At 43.6% G+C, this 18264-nt stretch overlaps 1 protein-coding gene across 5 annotated transcripts in view; it reads left to right on the top strand.

Annotated features, from left to right (window-relative positions):
• Positions 1-5313: 5313 nt before the first annotated feature.
• Positions 5314-18264, top strand: part of TOX3 (TOX high mobility group box family member 3) — a 113920-nt gene continuing 100969 nt past the window's right edge. For 2 of the 5 annotated variants that reach the window (XM_069793650.1, XM_069793649.1), the window contains exon 1: positions 10158-11027. In XM_069793650.1, the coding sequence (XP_069649751.1) occupies positions 10926-11027 (102 nt within the window). In that variant the 5' untranslated portion in view covers positions 10158-10925. Of the gene's footprint in view, positions 5555-10157; positions 11028-18264 lie in introns of those variants that run through there. The other 3 variants (XM_069793652.1, XM_069793651.1, XM_069793653.1) reach the window with 2 other exon arrangements.

Genomic DNA, 18264 nt, shown 5'->3' with positions numbered 1-18264 from the left:
GACTGATTGCACAGTACCTCTCCGTGACTGTTTTGCCTGCCTTCCCTCCCCAGTCCCATGGCATTGGTGGCCCTCAGGGTCACTGGGGACGTGCCCTTCACCCCGAGGGCATTGCAGGTAGAGCTGCCCCCACCGTCCCCTGTCCCCCACTCAATTCACTGTGGGCGGAAGAGAGACTTCCAGAGCCGAGGCCTTGACTGCTGTGAAGGGCCTTGCCGTTACCTCAGCATCTGCATGGACGACATTGAAAGTGAGAGAAGGAGAAAAAAACCCACAAAACAAGTTTTGGAAAAATCCTCGTCAAACAATACGTGTTGCAGGAACGGCTTTCAGCGAGATACAAGTGGGTTATCCTTTCATTTCTGCAACGGTTCTGAGCTGCTTCATTAATAACAGACTTGTTCTGGAGAGTGACAAGATGGGAACCAGCACCGTAATTACACACTGCTCTTTTTGTGAGGACTGCCATAAAAACAACTGTGTGTTCTCATTACCTCCAAAGACAAGCAGCGAAACAAATTTCTAACACCTTGCCCTCCATTACAGCTGGACGCTGTTCCAGAATGACATGAATCATTCAAAAGTGAAAATGTAACCCATAGAAACATTATTCAGTAGACTTTGTACAAAAGAAGGCATTTCTACTTGCCCAATTAAAGGATAACGAAAAAAAAATTGTATATTTTTGGCAGTCGTTGTGGAAGTGCATTGCTTTTTTCTCAAAAGTCAGATCATCACAGCACAAACAATTTACAAAAGAAAAATGTTTCCTTTTCCTGGAGTTGGGTAATTAAAAACTTTCTCCCTGATCAATTCAGCGAACACCGAAGGAGACATTCCATGCCTCTTTAGTACCTGGAATGCCGTATTTTTTTTTCAGCTGAAAAAATGTGTTAGCGTGAACTAACATACGCAGGCTTACCTGTGCTCTTTAATAAAGCAGTGGTAACCTTTATCATTGCTCCCTCGACTTTGTTTCAACATGCTTTTTAATGCAAATTTCCTAATCTAACTTGTAAAACATTTAATATTTAGAATATACTCCTTTAAGATCCATCAAAAGAGGCAAAGCTGCATAACAATGCCTGGTGCTGGAGCATTGTGAGCCTGCTACAAAGGAATGAGGTGATTCTTTCTTTCAGGTCAGAAGGTCAGGCTTCACTGCATTAATTTTGCTGAGTCTCTTTGTTATTTATAACAAACAAGGTCATTTATTTTCATTTCCTTGTTTCTAATTGCATGCATCTCCTTTGGAGTATGAACTCAGTAAACAGGTGGCTGAAATGCTGGGGAAAATGCTTGAAGCTGTTCCAGAAAAAAGGGCATGTCCCACACTGGTAAAGCAATTTGATGAGTTAGAGATTTAGTCATAGCAGGATGTGCACCTGCTTGAAAGCAAACACGCTTCTCTTTGGCACACACAGATACATGCAAATTAAAAGAGATTATTTCACTCTGAATGGTGGGTTGATATTTGATCAAATTTAACATTGTATATTTTAAATAAAGCCTTGGTGTATATTAGTGAAATACAATCTCTTTGCAGCTGCTTTTGATTTTTTTCCACTTGTCTTTGATGAGTATTACAAATGAATGATATTTCTTCACTAGCTGAGCCTACAAAAAGAGTATGTCTCCGGAGGAGAACTTTATCAGACAATCTTTATGATGAGAACTACCTCCCTGCACTGGAAAAAAACCAGAATAATAAAAAGCTAGGATGTTTGACTGACAAGGAATAAAACAGATCTTAAATTTTTAATTCTAAACCGAATTCCCACAAATTAAAGGGCATTCATTGGAGTGATAGTAATATGTCTTTTTAATTGAGTAAGAGCCACGTTTCCAGGCAGCCCAAACGGAACTCCTAAATACATTCACGGGCAGCTTTTGCATAGGTAGTTATTGAATTTGCATTTGAAAATACAGGCACTATATGGCTAAATCTGCAGCCGTTTTGTCCTGAAAGGCGAGATACATTGTGGACTACCTTGATTTTAGGGGCAGTTCAGAATACAGCAGGAAGCAGTAATTGTCTGGCATGACTGAGCTTTTGTTTTTGATAGTTGAGAACGGGTCCGGGGCTGAATCCGTAAGGGAAACAGAGGGAGCTTTTTCAGCAAGATCTTCTATTTCCCCAAAGAATGGAAGGCACCATGCCCTATGTCCATAGGCTCTGAGCCGAGCACTGGGGTTTAAGAAACTGTCTGTGAGCAAGGGGAAAATGTGTGAGGAAAGCTGGAAAGATGGAAGTGCCATTCCAACGGACAATTGTTTTGTCCATTTTCTAAGATTGGGCATATGGGGGGCGTTTGGGGGAGGATCTGCAAGGTCATGTATCCCCCTGCTCTCCCTGTCATTTGTCTGCAGATTATTTCCTAAGAGTGGGGCAGGGAAGGCAATTTGGTTGTAAGGATTATGCTACAGCTTTCATTGTTTAGGATGCATACTGTAGCCTTTCTATGAGAAGATTACTGTCCTGTGCTTCTCTTTCCATGCATATGAAAATACACTTTGTCATTTCAGGGAGAAAATATCTTTAAATGGTATGTTAGAGGAAAGAAAATATTTTGTATCTTTAAAAAAGCTAAAAATCCAAACCCGTTCTTTAACAAAATATTTGTTTCTTGAATGTAATTATAAATGTCATTGTACATTCTTCCTGACTTCAATGCTTATCTTGAAGAGTTCAGTGAAAATAAATTGTTTTCATGAAAGCAGAGAAGCCATTTGATAAACACACCGTTTCAGAAAATTGTTCCTGAAGCAGAGGTCGGTTCTCTCACTTTAAAAGAAAGAGAATATGTTTTAGAAAACAAGCCAGGCAGCAGAAATAAGCATTTTTTGTTTCAGTCAATTCATTTTGAAAAGCAATGTGTAACTCACATGGAAAATTCTGCATTGATTATTTTGACTGCTGTAGAATAAATGGAGTTGAAATGGACTTATATCAAAGAACATTGCATTTAGTAGCAAGTCAGAGTGTTATTTTAGTACTGATTTTTTTAGATTTGCTTTTGTGATCAGATGTTTTATTAAATATTAGCCATTCATGGAAATGAAGGCTGATTCTTTAAGAACAGCTTGGCACATACTGTTTATGAGCTTGGGGAAATAGTCTAGAGAACTGGATGAAATCTGTCTTCAGATTTTCAATGTTGAAAACCCGGCCCATTGAAGCATCAAAAAAAAGAGCTCAGCTCTATAAATTGAACATAAGTCTCCTGAATGAAAGTATAGCAGTTCATTTTGGAGATGCTATTGTGGTCCTTAGATCACACTTCTAGAAATCTGTTTGTTAATTTTTAATCTGATGAATTTATGTATCTGTCTATCACTAAGTCCCAAACTCTATTGCACAAGTACTTAAAAAATAGTGTTTTATTTTTTTAATTCTCAGCTAGAATTATGCTGCTATTAATACCAGAGTTATTAATATGCTCTCAGAAGACTACATCATTAATTAGGAGACCTAAAGGATAAGTAATGAGTCCTCTGGAAGACTACTCCCAGTTATTGTATGGATCTGATCTATCCAAATAAAGCTGTATTTCTTCATTCCTATCAAACATGGATAAATTTTTGTGTATCTTCGCATATTCTCTAGCATTGGTCACTAATTATTTTATGTTATAACCTGTGCTGGTAGAAGGTGACATGAATATCCCAGCAAGTCACTGTAACATTTGAAAGGGACATGAGGACAGCAGCATTCTTAAATAATGACTTTTATTTTTAAGGCATGACTGTTAAACTATTCATAGATTTTTACCTTAAATCTTGGCAGTGTCTCATCAAGTCCTTCAGTGGCTTCCAAGCCATGACCAAAAGCCCCTCTCTTCCACACCCACCGATAAAAGATGTGCATTGTGGTCACTGAGAGCGTATACAACCGCTTCCATGGCTTCTGGGGACAGCCAGGGCACCACTGCTCACATCTCCCCAGGGAACCACGCAGGCTCTCAAGGGTAAGTGTGCCCTCTCTTTGGGGAAATACAGTATTATTGCATTAAACCCACAAAATCACAGGAAGATATTTTCTTGATCGCTCCAGGAACATGGCCACCTCCTTGTTCAGTTGCTTCATAATGAAATGTGTGCACCTGAAATGTATCAGAGGTAATATAGCTATATGCTGTATATTTCAAATAATTACCTAATAGCACATTGGATGAAATTAAAACTGAAAAACATGTATGAGTGAATCTGGTGCAGATACAAGGACTAAATGTAACCTTACTCACTTGGAAAACCTCTTTGCCATATCTCACTAAGACTTTTCAGATACATTTCATTAAAATAATTCTTTCAGCAATTAGATTTGGTTCTCCTGTAAAATTAAAGTTTCTGCCCAACAAATTCCTCCAGACTAATACAGAAATTTGAAGAAGAATTTGGATTGCTCATGATGAGCCTGTTTTTCTTTCTGTAGACATTGTCCTTGTAAATTCCCTTTAAAAAGTAGATGCCAGCAGCTTTTTCCCTCTCTTTTAATAATCCTTTTAGTTTAAATTCAACAAATGTATGAATGTGGAGAGGGCTGGAGGGGAAAAACAAACAAACAAAGAGACACATACCACACAGCTTTGTATCAACAGATGATATAAATGCACACACAGAGAGCCATCTCTAACCAAGTTTTCCTGTCTTGCTTTAAAATGGCATCCCTGGAAGAAAGGAATACATTGCAACAATTTCTTAGTTTCAGTTAAAGCTTTTATTCTTTAATGCTAATCTAGAAGCAACACTGTTCCAGTCATTGTTCTCTTAAAGAAGTCAATTTTTATATTACTGGACAGTTCCTTTTCTGTTTTCAGTACTGCAATCAGTTTGTTTTTCAACGTGGTCGTTATCTCACAAAAACTGTATACTAGTATGTCAGGATACTGTAACACTGCAGTCAATAGCAATAGGATATTCACTCTGCCAAAAAGTAATCCTATATTGTCCATTACATGCAGGTTATTTTGGAGGGTTGTGGAATACTTTCTTTAAAGCAGCAGAAACCTTTTTGCTGTAACATAGTTCAACAGTATTAGTGGTTATCTCTGCTCTGTAAACAACTCAAATACTTGTTTTTCTGCTAGAATATGGTTAAAATTGTTGTATGTGAGTTGAGGTGGTCAAATACTTCAGGTAAGAGAAGAGACTTCAGCAATCTACAGAAACATCAACGTAGGCACATGTAAAAGTTTGAAAAGTTTAATAATATTGGTTTTCCCAGTTTCACAAAGTAGTGCATTTCCTGACTTGGGCCTAAAAGAAACAGAATTTTCACAACCCCAAAACTTTCAGTTGTGATTATTTTTCTTTTTTTTTTCCTGCAACACTCCATACTTGTATTTTGAAATAATGATTTGTATTTTTAAGGAATGACTATTAAAAATACTTTTTTTTTTTTTATCCTTTGATCTGTAGTTTTCTAGCTGCAGCAACTGAGACAAAGAGAAGGTAAATGATCATCTGGCAGACACGCACTAGACTCCAGCTCCCCTGATTATTTGGCTGCTCCCATCTGCTGGCTGACATTCCCTCCTTTACTGCAGGAAACATGGTCAGTGACTAATAAGTGTTTATTGATCTCTGCTTGAGATACTTGCTGAGAAATGTAGATATCAATGAATATTTGATCTGAATTAATGCTAAGAACAAAAGTTTTTTCTTTACTGCCTCATTTATATAGGACATTTATGCCTGCATGATCACTTATAAATGCCAGCTGACTGTACAATCTGAGAAGGGGACTTCAGTGAGAGAAACTCTAATGAATTAATATGCTGTTAATTGTATTTTTTCTTAGCCAAAAGTTACTAGTGTAGTTGTTGCTTTGAGGGGGAAGTCAAAATATTATTGATTCTCAGCAGCTGTACTTGATAAGTAGAATATAGGTCTAATTCAAAGCCCATTGCAATCAATTAAAGGGACTTCCTATTGATTCTAGGAGGCTTTAGATTATTTTCTAAACCAGACCTGGTTGGTGCTCTGTCTTTCTTTTCTCCTCCTGTATTCCATCCTTTTTGTTTTGTGCCCTTTCATCCTCCACATGTGCTCTGAGGGGAAGGGGCTAAGACACTGTTCCTTAGCAGGTGAAATCGGGGATGTTGTACTCCTCCATCTCCTCTTCTTCCTCCCAGTTCTTATAGGAGCCAATACAGGTGGACCGTACACTGTGAAAATGAACGTCAGGTCTTTTTTAATGTTGATTCTACATTGTGAAACTGGAGCAAAGAGTCTCGGGCCAGCCTTGGTTCATTCCACCCCTCCTCCCCTTATCCCTCATTCTCCTGCCCCCTCTCATGTTTGCCGTCTTTGCCAGCGAGGGGACCGTCAGGCCAGAGCCATGGGGGTTGTTGAGCTGCAGTACTTGTGGGGGACTTGACTGGCTATCTGAACATTTGGATCTTAGGGAGCTGGTGTGTCTGCTCTTATCTCTGAGGTTTCTTCCTGACTCTGCTGTTTGTTGGAGTAAATCTCCCAGTGCCTTTGACTTCTGTATGGTAAAAAGAAAAAAAACGTCACTGAGCCTCTGGTACTGTACCCACGTTACGGATTGCAAGACTGATATGGGGTTTGCAAAGTACTTTGCAGAGGCTGTAACGGTACTAGTTAAAGATAAAGCAAATAAGCCGTAACTGTTAAACATGTTCCCTTGCTACATCCTGGTACAAAGAAAAGGACTTGCCAGGCTTGTGCGGGAATCAGTGAGGCCTGGAATGTTAGTATTTACCTGTGCAAGTTGAAAGGTTTCTGGGCAGCAGTGAGAATTTGTGCATGCACACTTTTAAGTTTCTATATGACTGATTCACTCCAATACAATTTCTGCTCTTACATCAGAAAAGCAGTCTGAGTGTTCTTAATGGCTTTTAAAATTGAATTGTGATGATGAGTCAGAGGAAAGTATAGCTGAAGATGGAACAAAGTCACAGTTTGTGTGTTACTGCCTGAATCATAATTGTTGGCATCGGTAGGCATACATTCAAATCTTTATGGAACAATGCTTTTCAAAAAGTTTCTTCGAAATCAAGGCTACCCAGGACCAGGGAAACTACTGGAGTACTCCACTTACTGTAGACAGATACTTAGTTTTATTAAACCAGCAGAAAAGAAGGGAATACTTACTCAAAATTGCAAGTACTCCATGCTTCCAACTGCTCCAAAAGAAAAAAAAATTAGAAGTAGAATTCCAAAGCCATAGTTTTACTGAAGGACCTTAAAGAGAATAGCTTGAGAGAATTTGTTGGATTCCTTTCAAGCAATATGTACAGAAAGATATAAATACTTTGGCTTATATTCCATTTTTAAAGTACTCCTGAGATAAATACTGTTACTAACAGACAGATTTGACGTCATGTATATGGATTTAAAGTGTAGCAGAGATTACTCAAGTTTACTTATTTAATAAACTACATTGAAGAGGTGCTGAGAAAGGAAAACACACACTTGCCTAATTTTTTAGTTTGTAAAATTCTCTCTGGCACAGTATCGCATAAAACCCAATATTTTCTTTGAAAAGAAAAATAAATTAGCATATATATCCCAGTTTCTTTTCTGTTTTCCCTTAAATGACTCATTAATGTCACTGCAGTCTTAGTAGTTCTGCAAAAGACTTAATTTGGGCACTCGGTAGAGGTGCCAAAGCTGGATTATAGTCAGGAACTGGAATTTTTTTGGTTGGAAATGTCACCAAATTTCTATATTTTAGTTTGTAATTGTATAAATAGAGAGTATTTCAAAACTTTTCACCACATAATATTTTGGGGATAAGTGTTGTGCCTAGCTGGAATTTAATTTTTATTTTTTTTTAATTCTGATTTCTTCCATTTCAATTTTACATTAACTTCCTGCACCAGTGACGTCAAGATGGAATATTTTGGGGTTTTCCTATTGTGCCTGTTCTTTTGTTTTCAGAAGAAACTGTGTTGGAAACAGTATATTCCATCAGAATACTCAAAATCACCATTGTTTACATCACCATTATTTGCTCACCTTCTGAATTTAGGACTTCTAACCCAGAGGCGGTCATCGCCCGCCCACCGCGGCACCTTGGGTGCTTCGCATCGGCCACCTCCTGCTCTGCTGGCTCGTGTTTCTGGCTCTGGAGCGGAGACCGCTGCCGAGGCCGTGGGACAGGAGGGATGAGTTGGGCTGGTCAGCCTGGGGTGTGCTGTGGCCCGACAGACAGCCCCTCGCCAGCCAAGGCAGGAATTGTGCCGCAGGCAAATTGCTTTGTAGGCCACGTGCTGCCAGAAGCCATAAATGGCATAGGTCTGCAGCCTTTCAGGGGCTCCCTGCAATATGACGACGGGACCAAATCCTAAACTTGGAATCATTCGGTGTTCATTCCTCCCGGAAGCAATTTCCCCTCTGAATTCAACGGGAATATGCTTTCAGATCTCGTTAGAAGCGTAGAGAACCAGAGCGAGGCAGTCTGAAAATACCTGTATTTATATAGCAGAGCACCTCAGAACTCGGCGCCAACGATCTGTTCCTATACCTGAGCACCTGCTTATTCTAAAGTAGACACTTGGCTTTACAGAGAAGTTTGTCACCCAATGAATAAAACAAAGCAGGTATTACTTTATTAACCTCAGTTGAAAGGTTGAAATGCGCTTGCTGTGCCTATACACTACCACTTCTCTGTCACTGGTTTGGAGGAATGCCCTAATGCAATGTTGCATTCTGAAAGAGATTCAATGTCTTTTTATTTCTGAACAGTTTGTTTCAGGAGCACAAATAATTTTTGCCACAGGTATGGGGTGTGCCTGTGCGAACACTCTGCGCTGTATGTTCCTCAACCACTTCCCTTCTAGCAACAGAGTAGATTTTGCAGTTTTTCCCCTTTGGTTAAAAATGGTTGACGCAATGAATATGAAATTGGATTAGCTGTTTGACAGAATATGCCTGTTTTCTACTGAGGCATTTAGCAGTTCATATACATATTTCTACAAAGTTAAATTCTAAATATTCCATGTAAATACTGATGTGTATCTGCGCTATGTTTAATTCTGCTCTTAGTGCAAAACGTCACTTTAGAGATCTTTCTTTGCTTCAAACCATGACACTTCAGGATCAGTCCCCTGAATAAGGGTGATCTGGTGTTGCCTGTGCTAGCAGGAGCCACTTGAGCCACCATAAACATTGAAAATAAGATTTCTAGGAAAGGAGTTGGGAAGATGTTCCCTTCCTACATGGTGTAGCTATTGACCGTTTTACAGTTTTCTCCCAATCTACCTAAACAGTGCAAAATCATGCCTGGACATGAAGCGTGGGGCATTAAGCTCCTGAGGCAGGCTTCAGTCCGAGGTGGGACTGCCGCACAGGCCCAGGCTATATGTCCTCGGCAGCCAGAGCAGAGATGCGGAGACCTTCGGAGAAGGTCTTGCTGCTGTTGTACACTTAAACCTCGTATACTTGTGTTGTCGTTGCTGTTTTGCAACCAAACGGAGTAAACTTAAAGGCAGTCTGGGGTGTATTTCCAGCTGTGTTACAACTGCACTGGAGTCAGCCCTAGACCCGAACGGCAGTTCTCTCCCTGTCGCAGAAGCCTTGCGTCAAGGGCGTGTTTTCATCCTTCTTCCTTGCACCATGTCTGCAGGGCACAAGTCGTGAGGTTAAATGGCCTCGCTGTTTCCTCCAAAAGTTCTGGAGCAAGATTTTGGGTCGGGAAAGCTCCACGCAGGGCAGCAGATACAGCCGCGCAGCGCCTCTGAGCGACTGAACCCATTTGGATAATTAGTGGATTGCTTTGAATCAGCCTCCAGTGACTCCGAGTTCGAGAAGGCTTCTGAGGGGCAGGCCACTGTGTTTTCAAGTCCTGCTCTTGACAGCACGTCGGAAAAATCTCCTTCCTTCTGCCACCGCGCTGCGTGGCACACACAAGGCAGCGGTGCAAATCAAGAAAGCGCCTGACCCCAAAGCCCAAGCCGGAGGACTGGTGGAAGCGGTGCCCGTTCCTCACCTAGAACCTTCCGGGAACGAGGACAGCCATGGGCAGGAAGGGCCGGGAACGAGGACAGCCATGGGCAGGAAGGGCCGGCAGCCGCTCGCTCCCGGCCCCGCTGCCGGCCCGGGCGGCCGAGCAGCGGCGCGCAGCGCGGAGCCCGCACCGGCCGCCGGGGGCGGCAGCGGGCGGGCGGGCGGCGGGAGGGGCGGCGGCGGCGGCGGCGGGGCGGGGAGGGGCGCGGGCCCCGCTCGCTCCTCCCGAGGAGCGCTGCCAGCGCGGCGCCGGCTCTTTCGGCAGTTCGCCCCGCGCTCCGCAGCCTGCCCCGGCCGGCGCAGCCCCGTTCCACCAACTCCGGGGCAGCCGCCCCCTCCCCGGCAGCCGCGGGGCGGCCGTGACATCGCGCTGCCCTGCTCCCCCGGCCCCGCGGGCAGGCGGCGGCGGCGGCGGCGGCGGCGGCCACCCCTCCCGCCCCCCCCCCCCCCCCGCCTTTGTCGGCGGCGCGGGCAGGCTGCGGCGGGCAGCGGCGGTCGGTCGGTCGGTCCGTCCATCCGCGCCGGGCGCGTGGCTCCTTTGTGTACAGCAGCCGCTCCTGAATGCGGAGGCAAAGCCCGTGGCTTGGCACCGAGCTTTTAAAAAACAACAGCCTTCCCTCCGTCCCTCCGTCCCTCCCTCTCTCCCTCCTCCTCTCCCCTCCTCCCGCCGAGGCGGACGGGCACCCACCTGGGCTCCGCCGCCCACCTCTCCTCTCTCCCTCGCCTCTCCTCTCCCTCTCCTCTCCTTGTTTACCTGCACTTTTCCCCCGCTGTCCCCTGCCGCCTCCCGGCCCTCGTTCGTCCCCGCTCCTCGGGAAGGCTCGGCGCCCCGCAGCTCCGGTCCCTCGGCGGTTTGCCCGCGCCCCAGCCCCGGGGAAGACACCTGAAGGTGGATCTATTAAACCTCCCGGCGGTCTCTCCAAGTGCACTTCTTGGACCAAAGCACCGGCATGGATGTAAGATTTTACCCGGCTGCGGCGGGCAGCTCGCTTCCCGGAGACCCCTCCAACCTGGACTTTGCCCAGTGTTTGGGTTACTACAACTACAGCAAGGTGATTATTCCCGCGTGGGTTAATTCCTCGTGCCGCTGCCGGGACCGGTTCCCCGAGAGCCGGAGTTCGGGCTCCGTCGGGGCGGGGAGGCTCGGGGCCGGGGGATGCCCGAAAGCCCGAGGCGGCGGGGAGCGCCGGCGGGTCCCTGCGGGGCCGTGGGACGCCCGTCCCCGGAAAGTTGGGGGCGGCGAGCGGCCGGAGCCGCCGGGACCCCCCGCGCCGGGACCCCCGCGCCGCCTCCCCCCCGCCTGCCGGCGGCCCCGGGGGGGGACCGGCCCCGGGGGGGCCCGGCCGCCAGGCCGCAGCCGGCCGCTGCCTCGGCCCGGCGCTCGGCCGTTTCCGTCGAGTTCGAAGCCCAAAGAGCCCCGCGAGTAACTTTGGGCTGCGGGTCCCTCTCCCCCCGCGGGCAGGGAACAAAAGGCAGCGGCTTTGCCGAGCGCGCAGCCCTCCGAGGCTCGGGCCGGGACTTGCTGAACTTTTCGCCGGGCTGGAGCCGCCGCAGCTCGGGCAGAGCCCTGCGGGAGCTCGGGCGTCCCGGCGAGGGAGGGCAGGGGAGGGGAGGGGAGGGGAAGGGACGGGACGGGACGGGACGCCTCCCTCTCCTGTCCTCTCCTCTCCTCTCCTCTGCTCTGCTCTTTCGGATGATTCCGGCTGCATTATGGCCAGCCTCTAACCAAAGGATTATACCAAACAGGAGGATTACCTAAAAGTACATCAGCTGCTAGCACGGGAGGATAACAAACGTTTCGGTTTGACGAGGATTGTCAGAGAAGTTGCGGTACCGCTTCTATCTGTTCGCACCTTCTCTGCGGCATGTGTAGTTCATGGAGTAAACGGTACAGTCAGAAGCAGTAGTCGTTTCCCAGTGGCTACCTTCATTGACAGAAATGTGTTTTAATAATACGGGGATGATTTGTTTCTCAAATTACCCGAATCTGGGAAACGCAAAGTTAAGAATGACACTGTGACTCATGCTATTTTGAAAAAGACTTAGCTGTTTGCACTGTGATGTGTCAATAGCACATTGAGCTATTAGCACTGGGCCCTCACACATGCACATAAAGATCCCTTTCACACTGTGTTTTTCCTGGTGCTATGTTTGTCCAACCTCTGGGGCCTTTTGTGAGGCACTTCATGAGATGCTGGGGAAAAGACGGGTGCTGTACAAAGTCTAAACTTCTGTTAAAACCTGTTTTTTTAGAATATTGTCCAAATGAGTTGATAAAGTTCGATGAAATACGAAGATCACTTTCAGAGAGAGAAATAATGTGGGTTCAGGAGCTGAAGAAAACTTTCTCCTAGACAAATTGCTTCTGAATAGATGTCATGAGTGTACTTCTCTGTTGCTCTTTATGATAATCTCCATCTGAGCTGCTCGACGTTCAAGTTTGTCAGTACTGATTTGGTGGCTGCCTCCCTTGTCGAAAGGCGCAGATTTACTTTCACTGGAGATGCAGACCAGCGTTCCCGTGGAGCGTGCACAGTCCCTGCCTTGCGCATGCTCTCTGTGCCGAGGCTATTAGCATGCTGCTTTTGTTAGTAGTTAATATAGAAAGACACAGGAGCATGAATTAAAGATGAAATGTCAACCTTAACTTTGAATGCTGCTAAGGACTTCAGGAGCTCTGAAACGCATAGTAAATGTTCACTGTTGTCTGATACGCCAACTAATTTTGGAAACTTGGCAACACTTACTGACAAACAGCATGCTTACTGTAAATTTCACTTGTTCAGTGACTTTATTGTGTTATGCATGGCATGCGTTTTTTCAGGCTCTGTTGCAGGTTACTGTATGGGTTCTTTTTGTTTTGGTTTTTTTTTAATGTCCAAAATCTTGAATGTCTTCTGAAAACTAGTAGTTTATTGTGTCCATTAACTTGCTGTAAATGCACAGTTACATATAACCTTTTGACTGTATTTCCCTTCATCATACAATGAGAACAGAGCACGCATTCAGAAAAAGTCAAAAGTAACTAACTTTTGACCTATTCAGAAACGCATTTCAGTCGCTGTGCTCCTGAACGTAATTTTGGCAAGTGTCTTGTAGGCCAGGCTTCCAATCTGCAGCAGAAAATATTTTAATTAACAGAGCCCAGCTCACGATGCATGTGTCTTATAATAGATATCTTTGTATGCAAAAGGCCTGATCCAGAGCAGACTGACGCATGGGAAACTGTGTCGCTGTTGCTGTGAGCTCTTCTTTGGTTCAGCTGGGAAAGTAGCAATGTGTTGTACAGGTGTTTCAAGGACAGAAGGGGAATTTGTGAATGAGTTCCTAGAAAGGAGGATCTTAACTGTGTTAATCTAATCTCATTTTCTGCATTGTGTATAATCTGTAACTACAGGAGTCATTGTAAGTTGTTTTGGTTTTTTTTTAATTATTCTGAAAAAAGACTACCTTTATTTTGAAATCTTCCCTCCCTTGCTTTCCATCCATTCTGTCCTTTTCCCTGTGTTTTTAAGGAAAATAAATGATTACTCTGTTAGGGACTGAGATGACCAGAAGGCATAGAAAAAAAGAGTTGAAATATTTACTCCGCTGAAGTAAATGGGAGAACGGTTATTGATTTCACTAGGGACAGTATTTCACCTCAAGTCTTTCTGAAACTCATTTGAGTATCCTGCCCACTCATCCGTGCCTGCTTCATTGTTAGGAACTGAATCCATATTCTCTTTGTGACAATGACATTGCCTGTGACAACTGCCAGGAAGCAGGAAGTGTGATGGCAAGAGTAAACGTGCTGCGTGGTTGTATATATGTGCAAAACCGGCATTATTTATGTGAAAATATTCTCAGGATCATTAAGACGTAGAGTTGATGGCATATGGCCTACCTGTGGAAGCCCGTGTCTTGTATCGCAGTGTCTAAAAATACTGAGCATAAGGCCTTTTAGTGTAAATACACTGCACCCTGTGAGACAATGCCGTCTTCCACCTGCATGCTTTAAACAGATTTTCCCAGGACTGTACAGTTTTTTCCTTTTGTGGGTGCAGCGCTGGCAGAAATGTGGCACGCTGCCGCATGAATCCCCAGGCAGGACTTGGGATCTCGTGTTGCCCTGTGAGCGAGGGACCAGCGGTGGGAGGGGAATTGCAGCGCGAGTCCTGGGCTTGTAGCCACGCGTGCTTGGGAGCTGTCCTGGCCCATAGCTGCACGTGCCCTTCAGTTGGATTCCTCCTCCACAACTGCTTTTTAAGAGCAATGTCGTGCTTTTGAAATTGGTTGTCAATATTGGATAAGTAGGGCTAAGGGTAAGGGATGTCATCTTGGGGTTTTTGGTGGGGGGAGCATTAGTTTTGCGTAGGTGACAGGCATTTGAAAACGGACTGATGTACATAAGTATCCCTGCCATTATTTATAGCGCAGCAGTTTCTAGAAGATTCTGGCTTGGGGTTATTTTTGTTGAGACGGTGTGCGACATGGTAAACACATGTAGAGGGCAAAAGAGGAAATCAAGATATGGAAATACGGTGATTTGTCCAAGGTTACGCAGTCGGTCACTGACATAATCAGGGCCACAACCAAGGTATTCTGAGATTCAGTCCAGTGGTTTATGCTGAATCTCATTTACTCTAATAGGATTACTTACATGTTTAAAGTAAAGCATGTGCTTAAGTGCTTTGCTGGATCAGGGCCATATTTGATAAGTTTTCAGTGCTGGTGTGAGAGTACATAACTTGACCCTGCATGTGTCTGGCTGCTCGTGGTTCAGCATAACAGCGATCCACCTCTCCTTCATGGAATTGCACAAGTGAAATCATCGTCTGCCTGTTTCTAGAAGAGTCCTGCTGTGGTGTACTAAAAAAAAAAGTCACCAAAAAGTAGGTATAAAAATTACAGAAAGTTGAAAGAGAGCAGCTGTTGTAAAACATTCTGCTTCTGTTCTGAGCCCTTTTTATGGTTCTGCAGATGGAGAATGATTTTGGACATTCGCTATAGTCGAGTAGTTTTTTTTCTAAACAAACTTTTTCACTTACTGAGTAAATTACATGCCTTGTACTAAAAATATTTAGGGAACTACTATTCATCGTAGCAAATACATTTTTTTGTTAAAGGAACCACATTTCTTATAATGCAGTCTGAAAAAGGGAAAAGAAAACTCCAAAACCTAAACACGTACAGCTCAGTGCTTAAAATATCATTATATTAAATCCAGAATCCTTACTTCATTATTTAGCTGTCTACATTTTATAATGTTTATCTCTTCTACACAGATTGTCCTTGAAGGTTACAAATTTCAAACATACGTACCTTAATTTAGGCACTAGCATACATATGTGAATGTCAGAGCTTAATGTTTTTGGCTGAAATATTTTGCATTTTACAAAGGAAGCTCAGGAAGGTTATCTTGTTCTTCCAGAGGTAAAGCAAAGACAGCAGTAGTTTAGTAGCATGCTAAACTGGGGCTATAAGTCATTCCTATTAGTGTGTGTTGTTAGGGAAAAATGGATTACAGTTATGCAAACGATTGAAAATTACTCTTCTTGCAAATTTAGTGTGGCTATATATGCATAGGTTTTTCTTTCATATACCAGATGGTGAGAGACAATGGGTGCATGTATGCTGTTAAGATGGAAAGCTCTATGCTCACTCATCATCTGCCCTGCATATATTCTAGTTTACATCTGGGCTCTGCTCTGATGCAGATGGGCTAGTCTCTGGTGACTGGAAGCTGATGCGTGCTGTGGTCATGTATGTACCTACAGCCTGACTGTGACAAAGGTGGCCCCAGGTGATGGGAGAATGCCAGAAAGCACCAAGGATCTCCCACAAAGTTGAGAGCAGAGATTCATAAGCAGAGACACAAGCATGGGTCTTGCTGGAGACAACTGAAGTAAGGGGTTGGGAACTTTCTGCTGCTCTATCAACTCAGTAAATGCCATTTTATCTTCAGTATTTCCCATTGATCTTCTGGCACATGTGCTTTCCCAGAACGGCCCTCCCCTGCCTCTGGTATCTCAAAGCCTCAGGACTATGCAGGCAACTACTGCTGGGGAGCAAAAAAAGTTCCCAAAATATTTGGCTGTCCATCCAGCACTAAAAGTGTTGGATATATGCTTCCCAGTGCTTGGAAGAGGAAGTGCAGCAATCAGATGAGTATGTCCACAAGAATACAAATTATAATTTGTATCATCACCATGGCTTGCATTACGCTGTTTTTCAGGAGCCATCATCCCCCAGGTTTCGTGATGTACTTGAAGAGGTAGCTGTGAAAGGAAGCCCCTATATGCGAAAGGCAGCAACTCTGCAGGAACCTATGTTGCTCAGAATGAGCATCTGTAATGGTGATACTAATTGGATTGTGCAGTGTATGGTTTTTCTGTTGCTCAAATAATGCAGCTCCTACACTGAATGTACCATTTGTTTTCAAGATATAAGGAGCTGGTTGTATACAAAGTATATTTAGTAGAAGTCGATTTTTAAAACTATTTTTTAGACGCTTTCATTGCAATGGGTTACAATTGTATTAGGAAAATACTTGTGATGATGTACAGTAATATGTGAAGAGTTTGAGTTTAATGCTTAGAGGTAATCTAGAGTACTTAAGGTATGTGTGGAAATGACTAGTGGGTGCATTTTAAAATAATGATAATTTGTAGCAATCACAACTCTGATGTGTGCACACCACGCCATGGACACCCACTCACACGTCTGGCTCTAGAGTGATGAAATACTGACTAAATCCACTGGGATGACAAGAGCCTGATTCCCACAGCATCGCCTGCGTCAAACATTGTACTTCATGCAGAGGTACCAAGTCCAGCCTAACCCTGTCATGAATTATGATGACTTTCTAATAAAATCTGAAATAGAAACACAGGAAATAACAGCTTATATTCTTTGGCGGATACTTGAGATGAGAGTAGCTCGTGTTGACTGAAGTTGTGCGACTCGTTTGTTGCAGTTTTGTGCAGTGTTTGGCAAAGCGAGGCTGATCAAACTGTGACCTTTGGGTTGCGCTGCAGGCTTTTATTAAATTTACAGTTAATACATGCCTGTATATTTGTTGAATTCTGACACTGCCTAAACATGTAACTAATGCTATCGAATGATGATGATCTAATTTAAGAGGAGAAGAATTTGTACAGCACTAATCCTACCTTTTTATCTGTAATCACATTTCTATTGCCGTAAAATTGAGTACAGTTAGAGACCTAATGGCAGGGTTGAATTTTCAAATGCTTCAAACTCTTATCTGATAGCCGTCTTCTATACTGTTACCCGTCTGTGTGATGTATTTATAGAGTGCCAGTCACCATAGTATCTTTGCGATGATTGCTACCAAAATTGAGAACTCTGAGGTGAAAATCTAATCAGGACTTTAGATAACAATGTCACACAAGAGCCTTCTGGTCTTTGCCACTGTGCTCTGTTCAGATGAAGGCTTTGATGAGATCAGGCTTGCTGTCGCGTTATTCATTATTTATTTTTGTAACAAGATTTCTACTTCATATCTTTTCCACTGCATGTTAGCACGTGTCAAACCAATCCAACTTCTGTTTTGAATATATTCTCTCTGTTTGTACCTGAAACAATATATTGAAAAATACAGGTGTTACAGAGCTGCTGAACTAGCAAAACCAAAAGGGGAGACTGTCGTTAAACAACTGCTTCTGCCACAGGTGCCTCGGCTATCCGAACAGATGTTTTCATGAACTTTTTCAGACTCTTCATGGTAATGGGCAGACAGGCTGAAAATACTATTCTCATCACGTTAAAAATGACTGAGTTTTATGAGGAAAGTGCTGGAGATATGATTGACCAATGCTAGAGACTCAATTCTATTGGAAAAGGTGTGCTACTAAAACTAGACAGTATTAGTTTATTTTTGAAAATGTTTTAAACAAACAGTGTAGTTTTCAGCTTGTTTGTATAGTTCATGTGCCAGCTCTTGGCATCAGTGTTCTCCGTTTACTCCTGCATGGCCAGTTTGCCCAGCAGCCCACGTTTTGTTGAAGAGCCCCTTATAAGTATCAAGAGGGAAAAGAAAAGCAGTCCATTCTCAAAAACTGCAAGTTGAAAGTATCCCTTAATATCCCTTTAAGCTCGATTTAAAAAAACCAACCAACCAACCAAAAAAAAACCAACCATGGACAGAATCAACTTTTTTTTTTTTTTTTTTTCCCCTGGCACTTGTATCTCAGCTTTGTTTATGCTCATTGGAGACTGACTCAATGTGGGCATCTTTCACTTCCTTATACGGGCATTAGATCAGGCCTGCCCTTGGCATTTCAT

This window comes from Haliaeetus albicilla, chromosome 10 (genome assembly GCF_947461875.1).
Source record: "Haliaeetus albicilla chromosome 10, bHalAlb1.1, whole genome shotgun sequence".
Lineage (NCBI taxonomy): Eukaryota > Metazoa > Chordata > Aves > Accipitriformes > Accipitridae > Haliaeetus > Haliaeetus albicilla.
The sequence above is the reverse complement of the archived record's forward strand: the minus strand, read 5'-3'. Positions and strand labels throughout refer to the sequence as shown.